The sequence below is a fragment of the Rutilus rutilus genome, assembly GCF_951802725.1.
Source record: "Rutilus rutilus genome assembly, chromosome: 7".
In the NCBI taxonomy this organism is placed as follows: Eukaryota; Metazoa; Chordata; class Actinopteri; order Cypriniformes; family Leuciscidae; genus Rutilus; species Rutilus rutilus.
Window position 1 is genome coordinate 31,540,170 of NC_140221.1, and position 27,268 is coordinate 31,567,437.

Here is a 27,268-nt window from a genome sequence, read left to right on the forward strand (position 1 = left end):
GAAAACAATTGCCATTGCAAAATACAGCAAAATATTAAACCAAACCAAAATACTAAAACAGTAAATTTAACAGCTGCTGTGATTATCTCTTTCATCAACAAAGTGCAAACAAACCAGTCTGCAACTCTGCATCTCACTGAGCTCTTCTCCTAATAAAGTGTGGTGTAATTATAGTCTGTTAAGAGGTGTTAATGAATGAGGTTGCTAATGCATATCTGATGTATTCATTGCTCAAGGGAGAATATCAAAGAGCTATTGGCAAAACTTACCAGAAAGATTAGCAATCAGATAACACCTTACAGGATTTACAACAAGCACTGGGGACTCGATCCTGCAGCAAAAGACCAATGAGAAAAAAGGGATGGACATGAGATTGACCAGGTGCAAACACAGATAACACTCCAGCTTCATGCGGATATGCCTAAAATACTGATGTGATGACGTGAGTGCTGTGAAACCAGCAGAAATCTCTGCAGCTTTTTGGGGTTTTGATCTCACTTATTCAACACGCCCTCTCAAACTTCTAGATCCCTTGGCATGACTTCAGACAAGTATGATTTAACCCTTACAGCTATTAACTTCATAATTAGCATTACCACTTGATAATTTAGTGTACATATGTATACCATACATGCTCTTTATTTAATTAATGCATTGTCAAGAAAAGCATATGACCTTCATTCCATTGTGATTGTTAAATAGAAAAACAATACAAATTTTAAACATTAAAAATAAAATACAATAATGTCTCTTTGTTAACATTAGTTAACTCATCCCTTGTGCATCAATTCAAAAAAGTTACACATAGCCGTGTCAAAGAAATGTCATAAAAATGTCACGCTTGGGAGCACAGACTTAAGTCTGGTCTCATTTTAAAGAAGACCATTGGCATATTATTGCTGAAGTAAAACCCCAAAAAAGTTATAGGTTTAAGTTTATGAAAATGATTTATGAACAATATTTTATATAAAATGTATATTTTATGAAACATGTTGAACTCTAAAACTGATAGAAAACCAGAGCCATATATCTAAAGAAGTTGTGTTCCAAATTTGAGGTTGATATCTCAAAAAATTAGCTTTCAGGAAGATTTTGTTTGGGGCGCAGTATACATTTTCCCCATTAGATACCAGCGAATTCCACACATTTGTGATTTGCAGTTTAGTTTTTCTCTCTCTCAAATGTTACAAGCACACACACGCACATTTATTTTATTACACACATGCAAAGCACATCTGACATCCATACCAACAAACCCACACAATTATTGATAGTAAAAAAATTTTTGAAGTCTTGCCAACAAGCCTCTTAACAAAGATTGCATCATTAATTGGCCCTGGGATTAAAAACTTGCCGTTTTAATGAGTTTCAATGCAGACTTTTTTGTCCAAAGGGTGCTGAGAGGAAGTATTTTGTGTAGTGCAAAATAGATTTTTTTTTAAAGAAAATGGGGGTGGAATAGTAAAATTCTTATAAAAATACACACCTGTGCCAAACATTCATGCAGTTGGCATTAACACAGACAAAATTATAAATAAATAATAATAAAAAACACTGAAAAAGACAAAAATGTCCATAAATATGTAATCCATATTAAAGGGTTAGTTCACCCAAAAATGAAAATTCTGTCAGTAATTACTCACCCTCATGTTGTTCCAACCCTGTAAGACCTTCTTTCATCTTCGGAACACGTCACACGCATCACACACATGACCAGCGTCGGCCAATAGTGAGCCTACGTGGTGACGTGCAACACAGACGCGCTGCGCAAAAACACTACGTGAAAAGACTCGAGGCCCAGATAGAAGGAAATGAATAGTGGAATAAAGTGTTGTTAATGTATAATAATGTTTTTTTGCGCACAAAAAGTATTCTCGTCGCTTGATATACTTAAGATTGAGCCACTGTAGTCACTTGGACTATATTAACGATCTCTTTAATAACTTTTCTGGGCCAGCAAGTTTCGGTCACCTAGAAGTCTATGGAGGAGTGAGCCAGCGCTCAGATTTCATCAAAAATATCTTAATTTGTGTTCCGAAGATGAACGAAGGTCTTACGGGGTTGGAACAACATGAGGGTGAGTCATTACTGACAGATTTTTATTTTTTGGGTGAACTAACCCTTTAAGCAATATATTTGTCACAGCATTTATTAACCTGTTAGTTAATAAAAAATCTTGTTCGTGTTAGTTCACACTCACAGTGCATTTAATGTTAACAGAAACAACTTTTTTTTAGAATCTATTAGTAAAACAATAAATTAACATTAACTAAGATAAATAAATGCTGCAGACGTATTTTTCATTGTTCAGGTTAACAAATGTTATTACTGTTAACAAATGAAACCTTATTGTAAAGTATTACCAACAAAATAAAATACAATTAAAAATCAATAGTCAAAATATGTGGATAAAATATTAATGTTGCTTTAATAAAACTGAAAACTCAACCATGAGCTAAATATGCGCTCCTGGGACTTCAGATATCATTTCAAATTTCTCGGATGATTGCCTTGCATCCTCGAAACAGACTTGAAGGTCTACTATTACACCATTAGGTGGAGCTATTTTCCTGCCACACAGCTTTGCACTCTCCTGCTCTTAGAGTACACAACACCACAATGATTTTAACACATCTGGCATGAATCAAACATCAGTGTGTTGGGGAAAATATTGTATGCATACAATAAATAATATCTTGAATCTGGATCAGAAGGAGAGCTGATTTTCTTTATTCCAGCGTCCCAATAAATCCTGCTTCTGCTATTTTCTTGCCGGCATTCTCAAAATATTTATTTATTAATTAAATTAATACCTGAATAGGGACAATACAAAAAAGAAATATGATTCCAGAAAAAAAGAAAAGCAATAAAATAAAATAAAATACATTGTGCATGGAGAATATAGCATAATTTGCCTCTCTGGTCCCTATAAAATGACTTTTCTCTTTAAAAATAAATAAATAAATAAATCAACAATGCCAACTGCCAACCCTGCTTACCTTTAATATCCCCATACATGCATACATATACACACCTAAGAGAAAACACTGGATATATTTACTCAGAATTAAACAGCTTATCCATTGTGTTGCAAATGCCTCTGCCCTGAAGCTCTGCTAAATTCTGAGTGAAACAGAAAACCAAAAGGTTTTAAATGTTGCATGCAGGTGCAATGTATTTCCCACCCTGCACAGCGTTTATACACGCGGTTTAATTCCAAGTAACCTTTAGATTTATCAAAATGTGTCTGTCAGAAGAGATAAAACATTCAGCTAAATCCCATTTCCCTCTGCATTAATAGCACCATTACAAGGCTGTGTCTGTTTTTGTTGTCCTGGATAATTACGCGCAAAAGCCTCTTCATTAGGCACGGCTGAGAATAATTAAACAGACATTTTTGGAAAGGTTTTTTTTTTGTGCGTGCGTGTGGTAGAATGATTTTAATTATGTATGGAAAGGATTGCATGTTCCAAAAAAACTTGATAAAGCACACAGCCAATGAAACATGGCTGAAACATTACAGCTTGGTTTCAACTACATTAAATTTCCAAGAGTCACTGAAAAAATCGAAATCTATCAAATAATGTAGCAAAGCCGCACAGTGTTTTGCTTATATCTCCAATGGATCTGCATATATACGTTTTGTGTTGTTTGCATCCGACTTTGTGTAGGAGATACATATCAGAGTTATCCCTCACTGAAATCACGCTAACAAGTAAGCAGAGCGGCATGTATTATACAGTACATCAGCACTGCATGATCCAAACTGACACTTCGGGAGCTGAGAGCCCGTTTGAGACTAACTCTGCTGGTATCATTTATTGAGAGCCTGAAGCATCTCAGTAATGGTTCGGCTGCCATCTCCTCTTATTCACGTTCCCTTGTCTTGCAGAGATCCACACTTCAGTGCTCTGTGTATTGCTGTCTAACTTTTTAACGAGTCCACGGATCACATAGCTTCATTGTGTCGTGAAAGTAACAGATATCTGAAAAGAGGCTGGCGATTATTTGATCCGTGTATTTCCTGCCCTGCTGTTGTTTGCGCCTGCACTCGAGTGATGTCATGTCTTAATCCCCCTCTGCGTGTGTTTGTGACTAATGTGCAAAGCACAGTATGCACGCCATATGTGAATGTGACGTAGCAGGCTTGGTATTTGTATTTTTGGTGCATACAACCAATTTCTCATTGTAAATCCTATCCATTGGATTGTGAAGGTATACTAATTTAGTCATTGTTTCCAGAGTCATATATTATGGTTGGCTTTGAGACAACATTAATAGGTATGCACGTAAAGATGTACTAGAACAATTATATGTGTTATATCATGCAGCTATTAATGCACCTTACAGAACGCACCATTGTGAATTGTATTCCCTTTTAAATTGGACGTCATTACATATTAGACAGGAACTACAATGGTGTATTTTTATTTATAAAGTCCTGTTAGGTTTGTTACACAAATATCATATCAAGAGTTGCTGCAACATCATGTTAGTATACGTATACAACCAGATTATCTAATCATATTCTTTAGATTATCCCAGAAAGAAAAGTGTTTATGGTCGTTCACTTTTGGTTTTGCTGCTCCACATGATTGGATTGTGAAAAGTCATTGAAATTAGAGACATATATTTCAATCTCTGCATTTAAAAAACTACTAGGGAGTGTTTTTTATCACAGCCTGTAAATGTTTTAATTGAGTGTGTGTAGCAATGTGTGTTTGTATGTCGACACATGCAATTGCATGGTTTTAAAGGTCGCCAACAGCAATCTTGATAAAGAATAACAGCAGGTATAAGGATGGCACTTGCTGTACCCAAACAAGAGCTTTAAAATCAAAATTCCATGCATGTCTGACTTAAGTTGCAGTTTTTCTAACTGTGATAATGAGTGATGTCCTCTTAGACAGGACCGGTAATGAGGTATTCTAAGTGCAACATCAAAATGAAGCATTTCTTTCCTGTGACACTAGAATGCTAGGCTATTTGATTTCATTTTTCTTATACACTTTTTTTTCTTTTTTTTTTTGTAGAAGCATTCATACTGTATGTTAGATTTGTTTTGTAAAAAGCAGTTTTCATAATTGCAAGTTACTGTGTCTGGGGGAAAAAACACTTGCACCTCAAGCCGTAGATGCTTGTTTCCTTGGTAACGGGGGTCTCGTTGAATTTCTCCATGCATGGCACTTGAACGCGCCTGTTCTGGAGCTATATACGGGTGATATATGGAGACAAGCTCTCATTGATTATTTTTTAGAAAATGTTGCATCCCTCTCTGTTTTAAATGAATGGAAAACAAGTTTATCGACAGTTCGGTATGTAAATGATGATCATTTAATGAATAAGAATGATACGGATTTATCAGGTTGCCATAAATTGATTTTTTGACGCAAGCAGGGTTTCCATATTAAAGGAAACTAACGATATAATACACATCTAAATGTCACCAACAGATTAATGTGAAATGACAATATTCCATAATAAGCCATGCAGTTTGTCAGTGTAGTTAAATAGGCTATTGGTTGCCTCCGTGTGAGAAAATTCTGGACAATAGATGAACAAAACAAATAGGCTACAAAATATAAAAAAGATCATCTTTTTAAAGCTATTTTTCTCTTTTTATCTAAAGATTCACACAAAACTACGTACATCTTACTGGTCTCATGTGACTTACACATCAACGTTGTCCAATCAGTTCAATCACACGTTACTGTGATGACCTGAGATTTTCCGCCCATTAACGCAAATGTTTTGAAGTCTATTCAAACGTGACAGCTCGGTGATATCAGGGGTAATCTGCGAGTGCGCGCGCATCAGTGCGCGAGCACAGTTCTCAGCACCAAGGACAGCGTCTCTCACAGAGCATCAGGTCACCCTTGACAAAACCTTGACTACGATTCACTCACGGCAGGAGTGGGAGAAGTGAACGCAGGTGATGACTACAACATTACTGCAAAACTGAGTGCTCCACCTTTTCGCAAGAGAGAGCAACAGGAGCGAGCATCATTTTCTAAAAAGGCGTGTTGACATGGTTTTCTTGAACATGAACGGGTTTCATGAGTGGGCTCAATGAGTGAAGCCCATTCCTCAGCGGACTAGACTGAGGCGATAGCATTCCAGTGCTGCTGGAGAGGACGCAGTGAGAGCGGATCTGTCTAATCAACGGACATCGACACGCATCCTCCACGGGCCACTCAGCTTGACTCCTCTGCCATCCAGGGCAAAATGCGTCTGGTTCTGTTCGCCTTCCTCATCTCGTGCTCCTGTGCGAGAGGAGGATGCGAACCAAAGACTGTGAATATCGGAGCTGTCCTGAGCCAGAAGAGATATGAGCAAGTGTTCAAAGACGCTGTCACTCAAGCCAACAATATATACGGCAAAGATAAGTTCAAGATGAACGCTATTTCAGTCACCCATAAGCCAAACGCCATCCAGATGGCACTCTCCGTATGTGAGGACCTCATCTCTAACCAGGTAAACACGCATTTTGAAAACATATTTAATAAAATATTTTAAAGTGCCATGTCATATAGTGCTCTCATTTTTTGAAAATAATATTAATACTAAAAAGATTAATTATAAATTAAGAAAACCCGTTTAGAAACATCTATACCAATCTAAATAATGCTATAATATTATCTTTTTATTATAGGCCTATATAGTTATATTTCACTTAATTTCTAAATGTCACAGTATCATATTGAATTAAAAAAGAAATTTTGAAGTATACTGACATAGTATTGTAACTTGCACAATTTCTAATAACTGCTTATTTTAAAGTGCGGTCAAGCAAGCTCAGAATCTATCTATCTATCTATCTATCTATCTATCTATCTATCTATCAAACATGTTACCGTTTCGGATGACTCCTGTGAATTTATGCTATACTTTATATCAGAGACTTAAATCAAGCTTTCATTTTATTCATTTGTTTTTAAATATTTGTATTGTGTTCTTTGTTAGTTTTTCAGCTTGTACTAAGCTAATTGTTTCTGGTAAACGCATGAAGAAAAAAAAGAATATTCATATACAAATACAAAATCGTCAAAATCATGAATCATACGTGCATTCATTCAAAGACAGTCATTTTCAGCCAGATTTAGTTACTGTAACTTTGTTTTCTCCAAGGTCAAGCGCTGTCGCGAATCTCGATTTTTATTTGTTGCATGTGAAAACATTCAACAGGATCCGGGGGTCCATTTTGACATACCAATGAGTGAGCATAAGGAGACTGCTCAGAGGTTACATGAACTGAGATTGAAATAATGCAAAGTATATAGGATATGTGACATCCTGTGATTCGTGTGGTGTCATATAAATAATACAAATCCAAGCATAAGTAAAGCTTTTAAGGTAGCATGTCTAACCCCTCTACGAGGCGCCGGCTTCACCGCTGGCCCTCCGCCTCTATTTTAATGAAAAACGAGGCCAACATGGCGCCAGACTCAGATAACAGCTGCTTTGTTCTGCGAGGAAAGCTCTATCGGAATATTACACAGCGACGGAGGCAGAGATTATAGACTTCAACGCTGTAACACGGATTACCATCCAAGTCACACCCGCCTAACATACGCTCGCACGCGCACAGACACAAGTGCATGCATGCAGTTCATGACAACCGACCTGCAAACACTTTGACATTTTACTGTCAACTGGCTCGTCTGGCAAGTTTAAATAATTGCTTCACGTTTTAGAAATGCGTCAATAACAAATACAGGCAACTAACTAAAACAGTCATGTGTTGTGTGCATGATTACAACTCCTCCATATTGCTAAATTGTTGCTCATTTTAATGGAAAAGAAATGTAAAAATGCTACAAGAAAAAAGGTTAACTGCAAGTTAACATGTAAGGTGAAACAAATGAATTAGCCTATATTTAACGGGACATTGCATAATGTAAAACAAGATGTTCCATTCTGACGTAGGTTAGACACTAGATTTTGTTTTTATTTAGGCTAAACATTTATGTTTCTTATCATTTTAAAATAATCAAGTTACCCACATTAGAGATAATGCCGCTTTCCCGCTCAGCCTATCACACCAAATAAATAAATACGTGGCAAGAAATATTGATTTGAGTTTAAGATATTTTGTAGGCTACAAAAGAATGAATGTAGGCTATAAAAGAATGTAGGCTACAAAACTATCGGTTTACGAACAAGACGAACACTCTCTGCAACAATATTACTCGAGTCCTATGAAGTCATATTCGCTACAAGCGATAACTGAAACGCAAGATGGCGCCAGATGCTTTTGTAACAAGAAAATTAGCGTGCAAAATTAAACGATACATTGAAAATAGCGTCGCGCCAGTTTCAGTTACCCGGATGATGCACAGCGTCCATTAACAACAGAGAATATTACCCTATAGTGCCCTCCTGCGAAGTGGACTTTACTTCACTTCACTCCAGATCGAAGAAGCATTTATGTTCTGTCCAAAGGACACTGCAAACTGTATAGGGAACAAGGGTACATGGATATAACGTAGGCTATCACTTCACAGGAAGCAATGAGGAAATGTTTCTGTACATTATAGTATACTTTATTAATATGATATTTACTGAGTTTGGTCTTTTAATATCACTGTCTTAGTAGCCTACATTAATCGTTTTTCACGTGTTTTCAAGTGTTTTAGAATGTCCCAAATTTACCAACCATTCATCGCGTTCCAAATCTGCGCAACTAGAAGTTCGTCTGTGCTGATTGTGCTCGATGACGCTGCTGGACGTTCCGAATGAGCATTTTATCAAGTCAACTGAATTTGAACAGATATTTAGTTTTAGAAGTGAACACTGCATATCACCCTGTGAATCATAACACAGCCTATGAAATTGTTGACCGCCACACGTCCTGATTGACCAATCTGAATTTAGTAGTAAGTCACGTGATAGGGTGAATATCATTTATTTTTTACATTTCATGTTGTTTAGTTAATGTTTATGCCATTATCCTATTTTCATGTTTGTTAGCCTAGTGGTCTTTGTTTGGTAACAAATCCAATCTTTATTAATATGGTCTTCCAGTTTACCACCTGTTTTATGGTGGTTATGAATAGGCTATTTTTCTAGTAGCCTACACAGCAGATTTTATAAGGTCAAGTATGTTTGTATATAAATTGTATCATTTAATAATTATATATACATATTATATGCATTGTAAAATATATAGGTATCAAAATACCAGAATTGAAGGTTTTTTTAATTTTAGTTTAGAAGTGTTTGTGTCGAAGCTTTCTCAGATTTCTCTCCTCACTATGATCCTCAGGTGTATGCGATCTTGGTGAGCCACCCACCCCAGTCCAACGACCATCTGACTCCCACTCCGGTGTCCTACACGGCTGGTTTTTACCGTATCCCTGTTGTGGGCCTCACCACCCGCATGTCCATCTACTCCGATAAGGTGAGTGTAGGAGACCACCAGATGCTGGCCTTTGACTGATTTGACAGATTCAAATTCTACCTGCGTTTCAATGTAGATTGTCATCTGTCCTTTTGTTCAGTCAACTTTCTTTTTTAAATATGCTTTGTTAGTAGCTTTGAAACCTTTTCTGGAGGATAAATATAAATAAAAATGTATTTTTGCATGACGCTCCTCCTCCATGATGGTTTTCTATTCCTGCATCAGGACAATGTGATATATGTTTACTCTGTTTCAGTTCTAGTGTGGACCTTTTTTTAGACATTTAATTAAAAACTCTCATAAATACTTAGCGTTATGATCGATTGACTCTTTTAGATTCACTTAAACTCTTCGCCTTATGGCATCTTGGCGTGCTAAAGAAGTAATGTTGGGATCCATCTCTAAATTAATTACAGTTAAAGTGATTAAATCCTAATGAACTGAAATTGCCTCGGGCCTTTGAGATTCACCAGTTCTTTTTCCCAACCGTCCATTTAGAGCATTCACCTCTCCTTCCTGCGCACGGTACCGCCCTATTCCCACCAAGCCCAGGTGTGGTTTGACATGATGCGTGAGTTTCAGTGGAATCACATCATCCTGATTGTGAGTGATGACCATGAGGGCAGAGCGGCACAAAAAAGACTGGAAACCCTGCTGGAGGAGAGGGAGACGAAGGTGAGACTCACACGGTCCAGCATTTAAATGAGTGTGCGTGTGTAAGTCAGCGTGTGTTCCTGTAATCAATATCTCAGATGTCCTCTATATATGTTAAATGTTTCCTTTTTTCTGTTGTGTAAACACATTTCTTTCCATTGGCTAACATTATTTATGCCAGAGGCATCAGCAGCGTCTTAAGTTTATCTGCAAAACTTTGTACTTTTCTACTCATCTCACATTGCTTTTTTACCATAGTCAGATTCTCCTATTTGTCTATCCACAACAGGAGCAAAATGAGGGACTTAGCCTGGGGCTGTGCAAAAAATCAACCAAAAAAATAAATAAATTCGGCCAGGGGATTTGGATGCTTTGAGTTTGTGTGATTCTGTGAGAATTTCTTCCCAGCAACAGACTGTGCCTGATTTATAGGTTTTCTTTGTGTGCAGCTTTGCACTGTTAAATATTTCACATTATATTTGAAGGTAAGCGTAGTTACACACTGTGTGAACATTAAACCTCTTTAATGTTTGCAATTATACACATATCATGTATGTGTATAATTCAAAATTTCAGAAGAAGATTTGTAATTTAGTACAAAGAGACATTTCTTCAGGGTCTGAATCCATTAGGCGCTGTATTTTTAGGACACCTGCAATGTCGTTGCAATGTCATGTTCAGTAATGGCAGCCCCAAGGCCAGCTGTTTTTATATGCACATGGCCAGACTGTTTTGGGAATCACCAGAAGGGTTCATGAAAGTCTTTCAGTTGTGTCTTTTATTACAGCAAAACTTTGCCTGCACATTGTCTGCAGGGTTGGATCATTGCATATTAAAGCTTTTTGTGATATAGTTTTTCGCTGATATATACTGTATACATAAGATATAACCTTCGGGTTACCAGTCTGACTCTCTAACCATTGGGCCATATATATATATATGTATAAGATCTGACTGCACAAAAAATTCTTTGCAAAATACAAATATGTATTAAATGCATAAAAAAAGTATCTCAAATAATCCATATCCATCAATTTAATGTAGCAGAATTTTACTTCTGCTCTGCAAAAGCATTAAATGCTTGACAGACTGTCTTTATATCAGATTCTGTGGCTCTGAAGAATGTGTATTATCTTGATAGAGTGCCTAAAATATGTTATTTCGGGTCTTATGTCTAGACAGGCATGTCTTGTGGTAGCAACTTGCTGTGCTTCATGGGCCGTAGCTGATGTTCTTTTACAGTAGATTGACAGAGAAATTTAAATTGATGGATGGGATGGCGTGAACTGGATTAGATTGTGCATTATAACGAAATAGAGTTCAGAAGACATCAGCATTTATTATTAACTGTGGTAAAGCAAGGAGCCCACTCAGGGCAGGTGTTTTAATTAAATCCAGGTGAAAAGGTTAAATTAAAGTGAAATATTGAGAAAAAAAATGAAAGGAGGTGAGCTCATTGAAATAAGAGTGAACAGGTTTAGACCATTTGCAAGGATAGATAAGGTTTGTTGATGTTTTTGCAAGCCCCAGGATTAGAGTTTCCCAATTTGAAGCAGAAAAGTGGAGATTTGTTGGAATGCTTTACTGCGCACCATATATAACTGTTTATAATATTCTGTGTCTGCATATTTTCTCTGTGCACATTATTCATCAGAGTAAAAACAGGAACTATGAAAACCTCGACCAACTGTCCTTTGACAACAAGCGAGGACCCAAGGTATATTTGCATGGTCAATGCACGCCGCCCCAAACGTTATATGAAAGTAGCCACTAGAAAACAGTCAAACAATCAACAAACCGATTCCAGGGATCCTTATCCTGCCAGCACGTCTATTTATTTGTTTGGATTCCTTTTATGATTTCAATCGAGAATGGATTATTTTTTCTGTTAAAGCGTATACAAAAACTCGCTCCCCCACCTGTCACTTTTTTATTTTTGTGTAAAGGAATGCATGTATTGAAGCCAGCAAGATTGCAAGTCTATTCTTTTTGACACAGTGCGTGGAGATCTGGTCGTGTGGGACAGGCACTATCCAGATGTTACTCCCACCTTTCTGCAGCATTTCTTCTTTTTTGTTGGTTTTTAATTTTTTGTTGGGAAAGAAGCCACCACCACCATCTTCCTTCACCTGTTTTTTTCTTTCTGGTTGCATCAATCTTCTTCTCCCTTTTCCTGTACCATGCACGTTTTTCCTTGGAATCTTGATTCCCTTGAGTTTGCATGCGAAAATGCAAAAAAGAAATGTTTTTTTACCTGCTCCAAGCTTACTTACGTTTTTTCATTTAAGCAGTTTATCTCAGAAACTTTTTTTACTTCATTTTTTGAATACCCCCTCCTCCTCCCCCCCCCCCCCCCCCCTCCCAAAAAAAAAGAAAAAAGGAGAGGGAAAAAAACGCAAGCGCTCAAAGAGCATGGTTCATGGTGGAAATGAGTCAACTACCTGACTAATGTTGTGTCCTAATCCCAGGCAGAGAAAGTGCTCCTGTTCAGCCAAGACACAAATCTGACGGCTCTGCTCCAGGAAGCCAAAGAGCTAGAGGCCAGAGTTATCATCCTGTCCGCAAGGTGAGTTCATCTCCGCTGCTTAACCCATCAGACTGCTAATCGCTAATGTTGCTGAATAATACATGTTGCCAGCCACGAAGCTAAAGTGGTGCTGGCAAATATGGCGAAGCTTTGGTTTGAGGATTCTAAAAAAGATGTTTGTGTATCAGGGTGAATTTTTCAGTAGAGAATTGGCTTCTATTCGATTCAGTTGGAATTTTAATTGAATTGGCCACTTCTCACAGGAAGTTGAATTGGATTTTGAATTGGAATTTGGGGACGATAAATTTACTGAATTGCAAGTCAAAGAAATTCAGACAAGTGTTCTTCTACCCTGGTCCAAAAGTTATAATGTAATATAATATAATATCATATAATATGGCAAACTTTGCTTTTCCAGTAAATTACAAGTATATCGATTTCTTCGAATTTCAGTTTATTTAAATTAAGTCCAAAGTCTAGATTTAGATTCAAGAATTGAATTGGAATTTAGACATTCTCAATTCATTGTGCTAACAATTTCAGTGAGTTTATACATTAAAATATAAAAAAAATACAGCAAATGAAGCTAAAATGATGTCCAGCCTCAGTACAAACACTTCATAATCCGTTTTCTGGTTAAATGAACCAACATCTAATTTGTTAACAAGAGATTGCCTCAAGATGTCAAACCATTTGTCTGCCCTTCATGACTCATAATCAGGCCCACACAGAATATGCAGAGTGACTTGGGGGGAAATTTTAGGCATTCTGCGTAATGGATTTAAACATGGCAAAATGTGTTTTACACTCTCGTTGGTGAATAAAAGCATGGTCAAATTTGCCAAAATATAAAAAAAAGACCTTTCTCAATAGTGAATGACCTGATTTCGGAGTTCTGCACTCACAGATTTCATGTGGGCTTGCTTATAACATTAAAATTGTAGGTGTTTACTCCAATCCGTTATAACCAATATTTGTCCAATCACAGTGAAGACGAAGCCGCAGCCATTTATAAAGCGGCACGCCAGCTCAATATGACAGGCTCTGGTTACGTGTGGCTTGTTGGAGAAAGGGAGATGTCTGGTAAAGCACTGAGTGAAGCCCCAGATGGTATGTACTTTTCATCCTCTCCATTTTCATGACTCTCTCTCTCTCTCTCTCTCTCTCTCTCTCTCTCTCTCTCTCTCTCTCGCTCTCTCTCCTGTGCTGTTTAACAAACTGAACATGTTTGCCTTTTAAGCTTTTTATACGATTACAATTTGCAATCCCCACCGACGAAATCAGTGTCTGTGCTGTACTTGCGTGTTTAAACGTTTAAACATCTGCATGTTTAAAGGTTTTAAACACAGTGATTCTTTACTCATTGTACTGTGCTTTATGTCTAATGTTTAATTTGTTTCATTTTTGAGTGTTTGTCCTTTCTTTCAGTAGACAACAAATGATGCAATAGAGAGTTGTGGTAATCCATATTGGTTTGAATGTGCATACATTTTTAAGGTTTGGCTGTCATGAGTTTATTTATAAGTGGTGCTTTGCTACCTCCACATTGAGGTGTGGATACGATGGTAAGCGACAACCGCATTTCTTTGTTCCCGGCTTCTTTATATACACATCCGTGTTCAACTTCACATCATTCTGCTCAGTGCTGACCCTGTCCTAATCCCCCCATGACTTTCACAGCCCTTCTGTCTGTCTTGAGACAATTCGTCGCTCATATGCAATGCACGTTTGTTTCTCTCTCTGGCAATGTGTGCATTTCTTTATTATGAGTATGCCTTGACGTGCTCTTGAAGTGAGAGTCGTGTTGTGAGGCATTGGCCAACACCATGTAATGTTGTCAACTGGGCAGGCTTGCTCGGCCTTCAGCTTATCAATGGCAAGAACGAGTCTGCGCACATCTACGATGCCGTGGCTGTGGTGGCCCAGTCCATTCAGGAGCTCTTTGAGAAGGAGAATATCACAGAGCCTCCTCGAGGCTGTGTTGGCAATACAAACATCTGGAAGACTGGCCCACTCTTCAAACGGTGAGGCCAGGGATGAGCGCTGGCTAGCATTCGCTAGCTTTCCAACCAACCATCCATTTGCTGTCATGCATTATCATACATTACCACTGGTCTGGCACTGACAAGAGTGGAAGCTTTCACACCACAAAGATTGAAATCGCAAGCATTTTGCTTCTAAAACCATGCCTTTACTCCTCAAAAGGAGTAATAATCGAGTGCAAGGACACATCAAGCCTGTTAAGTTGTTGATTACATTGGCCTTGTGAAATCTGGTGGTACCAATTTGCATTTGAGACCCAATTTGAGACCCTTACAGGTGTCATTTCTGTTCTCCTATGTCTGTGCCTGCACATTACGTGCCATCCGTCTCCACCCCACATGACACCCCCTAAATCTTCCCTAGTTAGTTTTAATGTCTTTTCCTAAGATATGCCTGCATCTCCCATCTCTGAATTCCTGGTAAACTTCCATTACTTCCAGTCATCGTCAATGTCTTCCTTTGTGTTTAAATGAGCATTTTGTGCCTTTTCTAAAAACCCCCCTCTGGTGCACTAGAGTGCTGATGTCATCCAAGTATCCAGATGGCCTAACAGGCCGCGTGGAGTTTAATGATGACGGAGACAGGAGGTTCGCCCACTACAGCATTCTGAACTACCAGAAAACCCGGCTGGTGCAAGTGGGCGTCTACAATGGCTCGCAAGTATGAAATTGGCTCAGTCTTTTTAATGAGCTGTCCTTCTGCTTCACACAAACATTGCTATTTTAACAGTTGGGACACTCATTTTATTGTAACACTTTACAGTAAGTTCACAGCATTAAGTTTCATGAACCAATAATGAAGAGAGGCGGCTCGTTGAAGAGCCAATGGGTGGAGCGTGATGTCCAGCTCCCCCTCTCTGAATGTAATCTGGGCATAATGGGTGGAGCTAAAAAGTCCAACACCCTAACCCTAGCCATAATCATACCCATCCACCTATTAGATCAACAGAACTGGACTAGATCAGGTTCCACCCATGACGTCCAGAGAGGGGAGCTGGACTTCATTTGGCTCTGCAGTGAGCATCACTTCACAATGTAGCTTGTGAAGTGGGTTCTACAGCAATGTAGCCTGGCGTCAGCTTACAACACTTTTTACAGCATTTATTTATCTAGATAAATGTTAATTTATAAATATACTATAATTCATCATTAATTTGAAGTAGCTATTAATTCACTTAATACAAACTGACATGGTATTAAACAAAATTAATGTTTTAAAAGTGATTGACTATCGAAAAAAATTTGAATAATAAAAAAAAACAAAAAAAACATTTACATTATTTAAAAATGCAGTGAAGTTAGACAAATGTATAGTAATGGAAATGAATGAAGGTGAATGACAGAAATATATTTTGTTCCAGGTCGTAATGAACTCTCAGAGGAAGATTATTTGGCCAGGAGGAGAAACTGAAAAGCCGAAAGGCTATCAGATGTCAACAAGATTAAAGGTACTTGATTGCAGGGGTTTTGATGCATCTTTTTTTTTGTTTTTTTACCCCTTGCATTTACATTCAGTTTTCTTGTTTCATTGGTAGATTGTCACCATTCATCAAGAGCCCTTTGTCTATGTCAAACCGACGTTACAAGATGGAACATGCAAGGAAGAGTACACTGTAAATGGAGTCCTGATCAAAAAAGTAATCTGCACTGGCCCCAATGAGACCATTCCAGGTAGGCATTATGTATTATTATGTATGTATATGTTTGGACCAAAGTTGTGCTTTGTCCAGATTTGACTGGTTTGTGTATCTCTATAGGTCGCCCCATAGTGCCTCAGTGCTGCTATGGGTTCTGCATTGATCTTTTGATCAAACTTGCAATGACAATGAACTTTACCTATGAAGTGCATCTAGTGGCTGATGGCAAATTTGGCACTCAGGAGCGTGTGAGTAATATGATAACTTTATTGATTCTTCACCTGCCTGTTGCCTTGCATGTCTTTTCAAAGGTCATGCAACTAGGCTTGTCTGTGCATTTTCAAGCCTTTCTTCACAGATGCCATTAAGCATCTGCTGAAATATGCATTTAGAAATTTAGAAGAAATTTCTTAACGTTATCTTCCTGATACCAGGTAAATAACAGCAACAAGAAGGAGTGGAATGGCATGATGGGAGAGCTCCTGAGTGGCTTGGCAGACATGATCGTGGCTCCACTTACTATCAACAATGAACGAGCCCAGTACATAGAGTTCTCGAAACCGTTCAAGTACCAGGGGCTCACAATACTTGTCAAAAAGGTGAGTCTCAAATGACCAACAGATCATTATTTTAAAGTACAGACTTCAAAGTGATTGTTCACCCAAAAGATTTTGACAAATCGACAAATTTTGTTCTGGACCACACTGACTTTCAGTGTATGGGCAAAAACAATTCTTTAAAATATCTTCCTTTTCTGTTCCACTAAAGAAAAAAAGTTAAACAGCTTTAGAACAACATAAAATTGGTACATTTTGGGTGAACTATCCCTTTAAACCGGCATTATTTCCTGTGGGCAATAAGAAAATAATAGATGAAGATCTGGGGTCAGTTTAATTTCAGTTTCATGGCTGCTAAGTTTCAAATAAAGTATATAAAATGTAATTAATTTTTGGAGAAATCCTCTGAGAACATGGACTTTCTGGGACGGAAATAGCATTACAGTTTCTTGATTAAATTGAATTCCCTGAAGTGGGCTTATCTGTACTGAGAAAATGCTGTGATAAATCAATTGACTCTGGAGTACAGTGAAATCTATTAATACACCTCTAACCAGCGTAGATGTAGACTCCATTTGATGCTCCATATGGCGATGCATGTGGCAATGTGGGTGGTGTTTGTTGGATTGGATAAAGCTGTGTTGTTTTGCAGGAAATACCACGCAGTACACTGGACTCGTTCATGCAGCCTTTTCAGAGCACTCTGTGGTTACTGGTGGGTCTATCGGTCCATGTTGTGGCGGTGATGCTCTACCTATTAGACCGTTTCAGGTAAAGGAAGACTTGTTACATGCATGACACCTTAAAGGGATAGTTTATCCAATCTTGTTTGTCATTCATTCTTCTGTGGAACACAATGGATGATATTTTGACAGATGTCTCAGTGTTGTTGTTCTTTTTCCTCCATACTGTGAAAGTCAATGGGGTCCAATGTTGTTTGGATCCCAGCGTTCCTTGAAGTATCTTCTTTTGTGTTCTGCAGTAGAAAGAAATTAAAACAGGTTTGCAACAACAAGGGTGAGTAAATGATGAAAGGATTTTCATTTCTCAGTGAACTATCCCTTTAAAACTCATCCTTGGATAGATGTAGAAATGGCTGAACACACAGATGTGAGAATGTAGCTTGATATCACGAAAGTTTGCAGAATATCTCAGAAGTTTGGCTGAATACTAACAACATTTTATGGATGCAGCCTAAAAGCATCTGCCTCTGACTGATATGCGCTTTGCCCTGCAGCCCGTTTGGAAGGTTTAAAGTAAATAGTGAAGAGGAAGAAGAAGATGCCCTCACTTTATCCTCTGCTATGTGGTTCTCCTGGGGTGTACTTCTGAACTCCGGAATTGGAGAAGGTAGACATCAGCAACGAGAGATTATTATTCAGTCTATCGCCCCTGTGAGCTGCAAATATTGCTGACTCCGCGTTTGATTGATTTTGCAGTAAGCATAATTTTCTTTATCGCTCTCACCTCCCCGCTTACATTCGCAGGTGCCCCTCGGAGCTTTTCAGCAAGGATTTTAGGTATGGTGTGGGCTGGTTTTGCTATGATTATAGTTGCATCTTATACTGCCAATTTGGCAGCCTTCCTAGTGCTGGATCGGCCTGAGGAGCGCATTACCGGCATCAACGACCCTAGGGTGAGCACTAAACATGAAGCAGCTTTGCATGTTATACAACAGAATATCAAATAGGACTCTAAATTACTGGGCACAGAGATTTCACATTTCACACGGCATAAAAACACCACATATAATTAAGCTTGCCAAGGACACATAATTATGGGTCATTTGTTAGCAAAGGTTATTTTTATTTGCCATGTTTCATCATAACAATCCATGTCAATTCTGCCATGTGGGCTGAAAATTAGCAAAGGACAGAATGTAAACATTTGTATAAAAGTAAAATAAATAGTTAAAATCAAAGGGGTATAAGTATATTCTGAATGGTATTTTCTAATATGAGATATTTATAAATTTACAGGTTTATACTTGCAGTTGTAGATGCACAGCAGTATGACTTCACAAAACATTTTTAGGTCATACTTACCTTGGTTTGCCTCTATTCCCACAGCTATTTTCCTCAGAAATATTTCATGTAATTGCAGACAAAAAAGTCAAAATGTTGGATTTGCAGACACCAAACACCGGTTTACTTTAATTATTCAGCATGTTTTGAATAAACAAATAAATTATCTTGCGTAGCACCCATTTATTACAGTTCATCCAGACTGTCCCACTGTTACCTTGTATTCCAGCTGCGAAACCCATCAGACAAGTTCATCTACGCCACAGTGAAGCAGAGTTCTGTGGACATTTACTTCCGGCGCCAAGTTGAGCTTAGCACCATGTACCGCCACATGGAAAAGCACAACTACGAGAGCGCCGCTGAAGCCATCCAGGCCGTGCGAGACAGGTCAGTCAGCAATAAGAGTTTCCCCTAATTATATACATAATTAAAGCATTGTTATTTTTTATGCCAGAACAGGTTTATTTGAAGCTGTTGTTTTAAAGTTCCCTTTAGGAGCCGGGCATAGATATCAATGCCAGGAAGTGGGCTGCAGAGAGATACATTTCCATTAAGTATAAAGGATGACACATATTCCTCTCTCCTCAGTGAGTCTGTGAAGAGCAGAGAGAGGCTAAACTCCTGTTAGTGTGATTCAGTACAGTATTGTTGCTGAATACAAAGCAGGGTAGGGAGTTGTATTTTAAAGAAAGACCTGCACTACAAGGCTAAGACAGGAACAAATGACAGACAAGACGTCAGTGTTTAATACATTTCCCTTACAATTTTTTTTACTCAATTTAGTTCTATAATCACCAGGAATTACTTCCACTTATCTCCATTTAGAAGATGCAAGTTCTTCAAGCTGTTTGTGTAAAGTGTAGTAGAGGTGCAAATGAATTATTAAATACAGTGGTGAGCAGAAGTCTAAGACTATAAAAATCTGGGATCTAATTTCTTTTGAACTTTCCATTTATCAAAGAAATGTTTCTTGAGCACCAAATCAGCATATTAGAATTATTTCTGAGGGATCATGTGACACTGAATACTGGAATAATGATGCTGAAAATTCAGCTTTGTCATCACAGGAATAAACTACATTTTTACTGTATTTTTGATCAATTAGATGCAGCCTTGGTGAGCATAACAGACTTCTTTCAAAATTATTTAAAAAAAATCTTTGAATGGTATTGTAAATTGTAAAGATAAAGAATTTTTAATAGGAAAAATGCAAGATTTATCATATTTTCATTCCAATTTTTTCTTCTCATAGCAAACTCCACGCATTTATATGGGATTCAGCAGTGTTGGAGTTTGAGGCCTCGCAGAAATGTGACCTGGTCACCACAGGCGAGCTGTTCTTCCGCTCTGGATTCGGTATTGGCATGCGCAAAGACAGCCCATGGAAGCAAAACGTCTCACTGGCCATCCTCAGGTAATCTCAGTCTAGACTAATCATCCACAGTACGCTGCTATACTTTTGTTTGTTTTTCTCTTTTTTTTTTTCTGTTCCTTTCAGCTAATCCCTAGGCTTACCGCAATCACGTCAACTGTTTCTATTTCTGGAATAACGGATTGTTTGACTGTGATGTGTTGGGTCTTTGAATGAATAGTTCCCATGAGAATGGCTTCATGGAGGACTTGGATAAAACCTGGGTCCGTTATCAGGAGTGTGACTCCAGAAGCAATGCACCAGCCACACTCACTTTTGAGAATATGGCAGGTATGATCCACCTCTCACAGGATCTCTTTTGCTTTTTAAAGGTTTGTTGACACTGACAGTGAGCAAATCCCTCAAGTTCGTTGAGTCTCTGTGCCGTTGGTTGCTAGTAGGCTTTTCTACTCGACCGTGGTCTCCAGCTGTATGAGTTAGAAGATTGCCACATCATGTCTCTGCTCAGTTGCATTAAATTAAAACCAACTTTGTCATATCACCAATGGTCACTGAAGCTCAGGTTGCCAATTTTTTTATTAATGCAAATCTGTCAGTATGAATATGCATCATATGTCTTTTGCCCTCTTTGCCACAAGACTGTTTGGAAAAAATCAAATGTATTTTTCATCACACAGGCGTGTTTATGTTGGTTGCTGGTGGCATCGTTGCCGGGATCTTCCTCATCTTCATTGAGATTGCGTACAAACGGCACAAGGATGCACGCAGGAAGCAAATGCAGCTGGCTTTTGCAGCAGTTAATGTCTGGAGGAAGAACCTACAGGTACAGCCGCCTCCCAACCCCCAAACTCTTGCTGGAAGTTATTAGAGCCAACAAAAGGCCAATCTGCAGCTAACCACTGGTTTCTGCCACAGAATGAAGAAATCTCATAGTCTGTTATCCATTCATGATGTGGCTTAAAGGTCATAATGAGGCAGAAAATAACACATCACCAAAAGAGTGAACTCAATGAGAACAGCCAAATAAGGCAGTCAAACTGAGCAGTGAATGTTACAGTGAACTAAAGCGTTTGTCAATATATGAATGCATGCTAAACTCTTTTAATGAGTTTGTGTACAAAGGAGTATAAAAGGGTGAGCTTACAATGAGCTTAACTTGATACACTTCCTAAAATATAAAGCAACTAAGCTTTCATATGTAAAGACCACAAAAAATACAACAAAGCACAAATACTCAAAGAAAGCAAAGAATAATCCACAGTTACATACTGTTTATGATACAGTGTGATTGTGAATTTCTGATAAATATATAGAACCTCACAGCTTTACAACAATGCCTCGAGGTGAAAAAAGAAAACAGGCCAATTCATAAATTTGGACATTTGGCCATGCAACAGCACACAAGTGTCCAAAATAAATCCTTTATAGTAATGATAAGAGTGGTTCTCAGCAGATCCATGCAAAGACACATTTCTTACCATCCAATCGAAATGCTCAGCATGATAAAGTAGCTCCTGCAGCCTTACTACTGCCACTGGCATTGCTTTTATTGAGCAGCTTGACAAATACACACACACACATTAAAGAAGCCTGTGACGCTGCTGTGGAGTCAGGAAGACGCATGCTGAGCAGGCCAGATCAAAGCGTCCTCACGCCCTATACAGATCAGTGTTTGTCCGCTGCTGGCCTCCAGCTGTATCCATACACAATGGGTCACAGGCCAACATGATGCCCGGATGTTGGCAAAAGTAACAAGGTCAGCCCTTTTGAGACTTGAGACCTGGCTGGCTTACACAACACATGACCATATCTATGAACTTCTGTGAAAGTTAGTGCGTTGTTGAAGCGAGATTACTTTTCCTAATGGGATTCAAGTCATTGAGCGTGGCCTTGTTACTTTAGACTCATTATTAGCAGGCACATATTTCACCACAAGGCAAAACACGAAATCTAACTATTGGATCAAGCGTCAGTGCAGTATCAAAGCCGAAAGCTAGCTGATTGACTTCACACATCAGAGAATCATGTTATAGGGAGTTAAGCATTTTAACCTTCGGGCTTTACTGCCTACTTGAGTCACAAGACAATGTTGCACGGTTAATACGCCCACACATGCCTCCTACGTCCAGTCAGAGGTCCAGAATTGTTGAAGGCTCATAATTTGAGATGAACAAAAAAATATTATTTGACCACGGACAAGGTCTTTTTGATGATTTTCCTCCCACTGTTTATCGAATAAAAGAAAAATAATGCTTATATATTTAAATTGCAAATGAGCCTCCATGTAATCCCCATCTGAATGGGCAAATATGGATGTTTAACCAGCGCTAATGGCGACCGAGTGTGCCGATGAATAATTCCTTCCTGAAAGCTAAAATCAATTATTACACACTAAAACCGCTACGCTCATTCCAGGTGCACATGCAACATATGCAAAAGCCGTACACACAACTGCTTCCTGAATGCATGAACAGGCAGATCTGCCCTGGATGCATTTGCATTTCAAACCAGAGCGAGCCAGGAGCAGATCAGGCGCCCGTGTGATGTGGGCTAGCTGCCCACTCCAGAGGCACTGCCTCTGTCATCACAGGGCTTTGAAATGCAATGGATGAAAGCACTGACGGTTAAAGGCGCTTGTACGGTCACCCTTTCTAGAAAAACCATAATGCATTATGTGAAAACAGATGAAAACCTTATTGTGGGCATTTTTTGTGTCTTGTTTCTTTTGCAATGTTGTTTGAGAGAGCCAGACAGTAACTAATGATTCACAAATGCTAAAAGAATTTAAAATATCTCACAAAAAATGCACTTTACTTTACAGAAGCATTTTGTTTGGCTTTGGACATTGGATTAAAATTCATTTAGAGGGGAACTCAGCAGATCATTATGTCTGTGTTTCACAAATCAATTAAATATTAGATAATTTGATGACTATTTTTTTAATGGCAAGGCAAGTTATTTCAGTTATATAATGCATAATGAATTTTCGGTTACACAACATTTCAACAAATTGAAACTTTTTTTGAAAATGTTGTAGAAGTTTTTCAAAACCATGTGAAGAGTACATTTTTAAGAACCTGGAACATTTGTTTTAAACAATATAAACTGGTTCACTAACCTGTTTGTGGTATAATTATTCATATATTGTATTGCTGTAAAGTAAAGTGCAGTTGCAGATGGTCACATTTAGAGTCGGTCACTGTAGGGGATCAGACACATGGTCCAAATGTGCTAGTAAATGAGGGAGTGACGGTGCCAGCCAAGGTCAACTGTCATGTCATTCATTTTGCATTCCCCTTTTGGTTCCATCTATTGCATGTCTTCTGGTTGAATTCACCACCCCCCTCCAGACGCTCTTGTCTCCTCTTATGAGCCTGCACACCCCTTCCTCCTTCCTTCATATGCCCATTATACTCTCACTGGGGTATAATGGCAAGGGACTCTGTTAAGTTTCGGTTGTTTATTGATGAGTTGTTCATTTTCCCTGACAACACAAAGACATCTTCTCCTTTTCAAACTGGAGCCTGTTACCCCCCCCCCCATCCGATTACGTTTCTTTTGCTTTTTTCCTTTGCTAATGCTTTGGCTTTCCATTTACGGAGTTGCAGAACTGTGGATGAGTGTGGTCTGATCACACAATCCACAGAAGTCCTCCTCTTCCCCTCTCTAGAATGTCAGGATCGTAAAAGATTCGAAGTAAGACTTTCTGTACACATTCTCATCCAGACTATGCCAGTGTCTTCTTTCCTTGTAGAACGCTGTGGGTGCGCGAATGCACCGTTCTGACTCACAGCCAGGATGGACAGGAAACTCCATGTTGATTGTGATTAGCACTAAAATTAGCAGGGTAGTGCCATTCAGTAGCTTTCGTAGTCGAGGTGGGTGGTGATGGTTGGAAACCAAACACGCTCTTCCAGAGAGCACGAATAATTGTTCTACATATACTGTATATTTATTTTAGGATAGGAAAAATGGTAGAGCAGAGCCCGACCCCAAAAAGAAAGCCTCTTTTAGGTCCATCAGTACCAACCTGGCCTCCAACATCAAGAGACGTAGGTCGTCCAAAGACACGGTAAGAAGATTAAGAAAATGACGCCCTGCCTGTACTTCTATCTTCTCGCTCTTTTCCTCTTTCTCTTCCTTCTCCTCCTTGGCCTGCCCTGTTTCTTTCGCTCTCTTCCTTTCTCCTGTCATCTCATCTCTCCTCTCCAAAACAAACGTCTCATCTCAGAATATCTTCACCCTCACACATGGAGTTACAGTCATGGCCACATGTCTGTCAGTCAGCCATCTATACTCCATCCAGACATCTGTTGGGAAAGCCCAATCAGGAATCTAGCTGCCAGGGAAAGTGTGGAGAGGGAACAGAGGAGCAGATTTTTTGGGGGGCTTGTGGGTTTACCTTGCAGGAGGGGGGCGAGGTAGCTTCTCCGTCTTAGCGCCTGTGCTGGTCTTTCTCCCGTGCCTAACCTGGATGTGACTTTAAGCTCTGTTCTCATGTTTTCTTTTCTCCTTTCTCCTTTCTCATGTGTACTCGTGTGTCTCTCCTCTCATCGCTCGGTCCTGTAACAGTTATTTCCATGTACCTCATTCTCCTTTTATTGTCCCATTTAACGTGGTTGCTCTAACAAAGTCACCCTGTATGCCTCCCGCGATGCACGGTATTACCATTAACAGCCAAAGACGAGCGACGCTAAAATAACCTAGGCTGTTCCCCCGACAGGCATGCACTACCAAGATCTCTGCGTTTATTTTTAACCATTCAATGTTTTCTTTGCAGTTCTATGAATAAAAAAACCTTTCATTTTCAGGAAATGCTGCTCAGATGGGTTTTGTGTCTACGTTTACAATGTATTGAACTCTCAGAGCTAGATTCCCCACACGAGTTTGTTCACACAAACCGCCTCCTCACTGTGTTTCCTTGGTCCCACAGGTTTAATAAGACGTAGCTCTCAAACTAAACAGCGACCGGCTCTGAGGATTCAATACAAACAAATGTGCAAGCACAAACACAGACTATTTCATTGCATTACTTTAATTGGTTTAGACTGGGTTGTTTTTCAATTGCTCGCAAGACATTTTCCGGGTATGACAATGATTGACCTGGGGCTTTGTTGCATACACCCTCAACTTCCAAAATTATTTCTGATTGGCAGCTCATTTGGTCGAGTTTACAAAGAAACCTCCAAATCCATGTAGCTCACATTTCAGTTGATTTCTCCCTCAGTAAGATGGTTTCAATCAGAGGTGAGGGTGCTCACAGAATGCATTCTTAACAAAACCTGATATGATATTATAAAATATTTGTCAAAGATGAAGGTAGAATAGGATCAGATAAAAGATACAAAGTCTACAACCTAAACAGTGACAAAATGTCTTTTTGAACTGATGTTTACCCATCACAGTCTTAACCATCCTTTTCTTTTCTATCAGTGTTTTTTATAAATGGATTTGAATGGTGTTTTTATTGTCGGTGTCCACACCACATGCCACACTGCCTCTCTCTTCCTCTGCCAGCATGACCCTTCTGGTTGTTGTAGAATAGATCTCTTATGCTTTCCCCCTGTTTGTAGACAGGGGGCGCTGTGGTTATGACTCAGAATTGACTCGGAACACCATAAACAACGTTGTTATGAGTGAGGGTATCACAACACCCACTAAAGCCTTCTAGCCAAAACTATATCCCTTCTGATAATAAACTCTCAAAGTTGTCATGATTAAAGGGATAGTTCACCCAAATGAAAATCCTGTTATCATTTACTCACATCATCGTCGTTCCAGCCCTGTATGTTTTCTTTATTCTGCGGAATACAAACTTGGGCTTCGAAACAACACTGGACCCCATTGACTTTCATTGCATGGACAAAAAACATAGACATTATTTTCAAAAAATCTTCTTTTGTGGTTCACAGAAGAAAGAAAATTGGTTGGGAACAACGATTAGGCTGAGTGAATGTTGACCTATTCCTTTAATTAAATGTCAACCTTTTGCACAAATTATATTTTCGTATGCGGAGAGTATCAAAATAAAACGTTCAGTACAATACTACTATAGAATCATTCAGAAATTGAGAGATACTGAAAGTGAAACCTGTGGCAGACTGGAATGAACTGCACCTTGTGCTGCATATCAGGTCCGGCTGTCATATTTCATTAGGACAGTTACTATGGTGACAGTACTTCTAGGTCAGGTAAATTATTAGCCGTGGGCCAGGAGACAGAGTGCTCTCGTTTGTGCCATTACAGGTTTCTAGTACAGACATTTTCGTGTGTTGATATACGGTACCCGTTTTAGGAAAGCATATTCATTTGGGACTGTAAGCGTGAGCAGTGATCCTTTAAGGAAGCAATTGTACGGTAATGAATCCATTACCTCGTTCACTCTATTTATCTTAAGCCACAGTCCAAGGAGGCCTGTCTGTTTTTAAAACGCAGCCAAATGATTCTGGATGACAGATAAACACGGCCTGCAGTGGGTGGAGAGATTGCCTCCGTCATAACAAACGTGAACTAAATACCGGGAGGGGTACAGTATGCAAATGTTTGCTCTTACTTGTCCTTTTTCTGTTTCCTCCTCATTTATAGCCATATCCCACGGACATTACCGGCCAGCTCAACCTGTCAGACCCCTCTGTGAGCACAGTGGTGTGAAAGTGGAGAGAGAAGGAGAATTTGACAGGCAGAAAGAAAGAGAGAGAGAGAGAGAGAGAGAGAGAAAGACTGGAAAAGCAGGAGGCGGTGGGCTCTGAATCAGACCGCTTGAGACAACACCTTCAGCACCGTCATTTGAGCAAAATCCACCCTGTCTCAGCATATGCACACTGGATATGAAACTTATGGACACACTGTGCCAAATTCAACCACACTGGAGCAAATCCACACTGCCACACATATCACACCAGACCGACACACTCATAGATACACAAAGTGCTTCACTTTTTACAATTTTTTTGCACATATCTAAAGAGTTTTTGGTGAATTATGTAAATATATATTCAGACTTGTGTTTCTCCACAGTAGGTCATCGTTCAGTCTTGATAAGAGAAAATAATAAG

At 39.0% G+C, this 27,268-nt stretch overlaps 1 protein-coding gene across 3 annotated transcripts; it reads left to right on the forward strand.

Annotated features, from left to right (window-relative positions):
* The first annotated feature begins 5,788 nt into the window (after positions 1-5,788).
* Positions 5,789-26,923, forward strand: grin1b (glutamate receptor, ionotropic, N-methyl D-aspartate 1b). 3 transcript variants are annotated; one of them, XM_084414722.1, is made up of 20 exons: positions 5,801-6,474; positions 9,266-9,400; positions 9,899-10,075; positions 11,709-11,771; positions 12,523-12,620; positions 13,570-13,691; positions 14,431-14,605; positions 15,140-15,284; positions 15,985-16,071; positions 16,159-16,294; positions 16,381-16,508; positions 16,695-16,859; positions 17,470-17,588; positions 18,055-18,167; positions 18,305-18,453; positions 19,071-19,228; positions 20,094-20,255; positions 20,434-20,543; positions 20,891-21,036; positions 26,799-26,923. In XM_084414722.1, exons 1-20 carry the CDS (start codon positions 6,226-6,228, stop codon positions 26,862-26,864), a joined length of 2,703 nt encoding a protein of 900 aa, XP_084270848.1. In that variant the 5' UTR covers positions 5,801-6,225; the 3' UTR covers positions 26,865-26,923. The 3 variants fall into 3 exon arrangements, with proteins under 3 accessions (XP_084270849.1, XP_084270850.1, XP_084270848.1); XM_084414723.1 differs by lacking the exon at positions 11,709-11,771 and having other exon boundaries at positions 5,789-6,474; XM_084414724.1 differs by lacking the exons at positions 11,709-11,771; positions 26,799-26,923 and adding an exon at positions 24,175-24,426 and having other exon boundaries at positions 5,789-6,474.
* Positions 26,924-27,268: the final 345 nt, after the last annotated feature.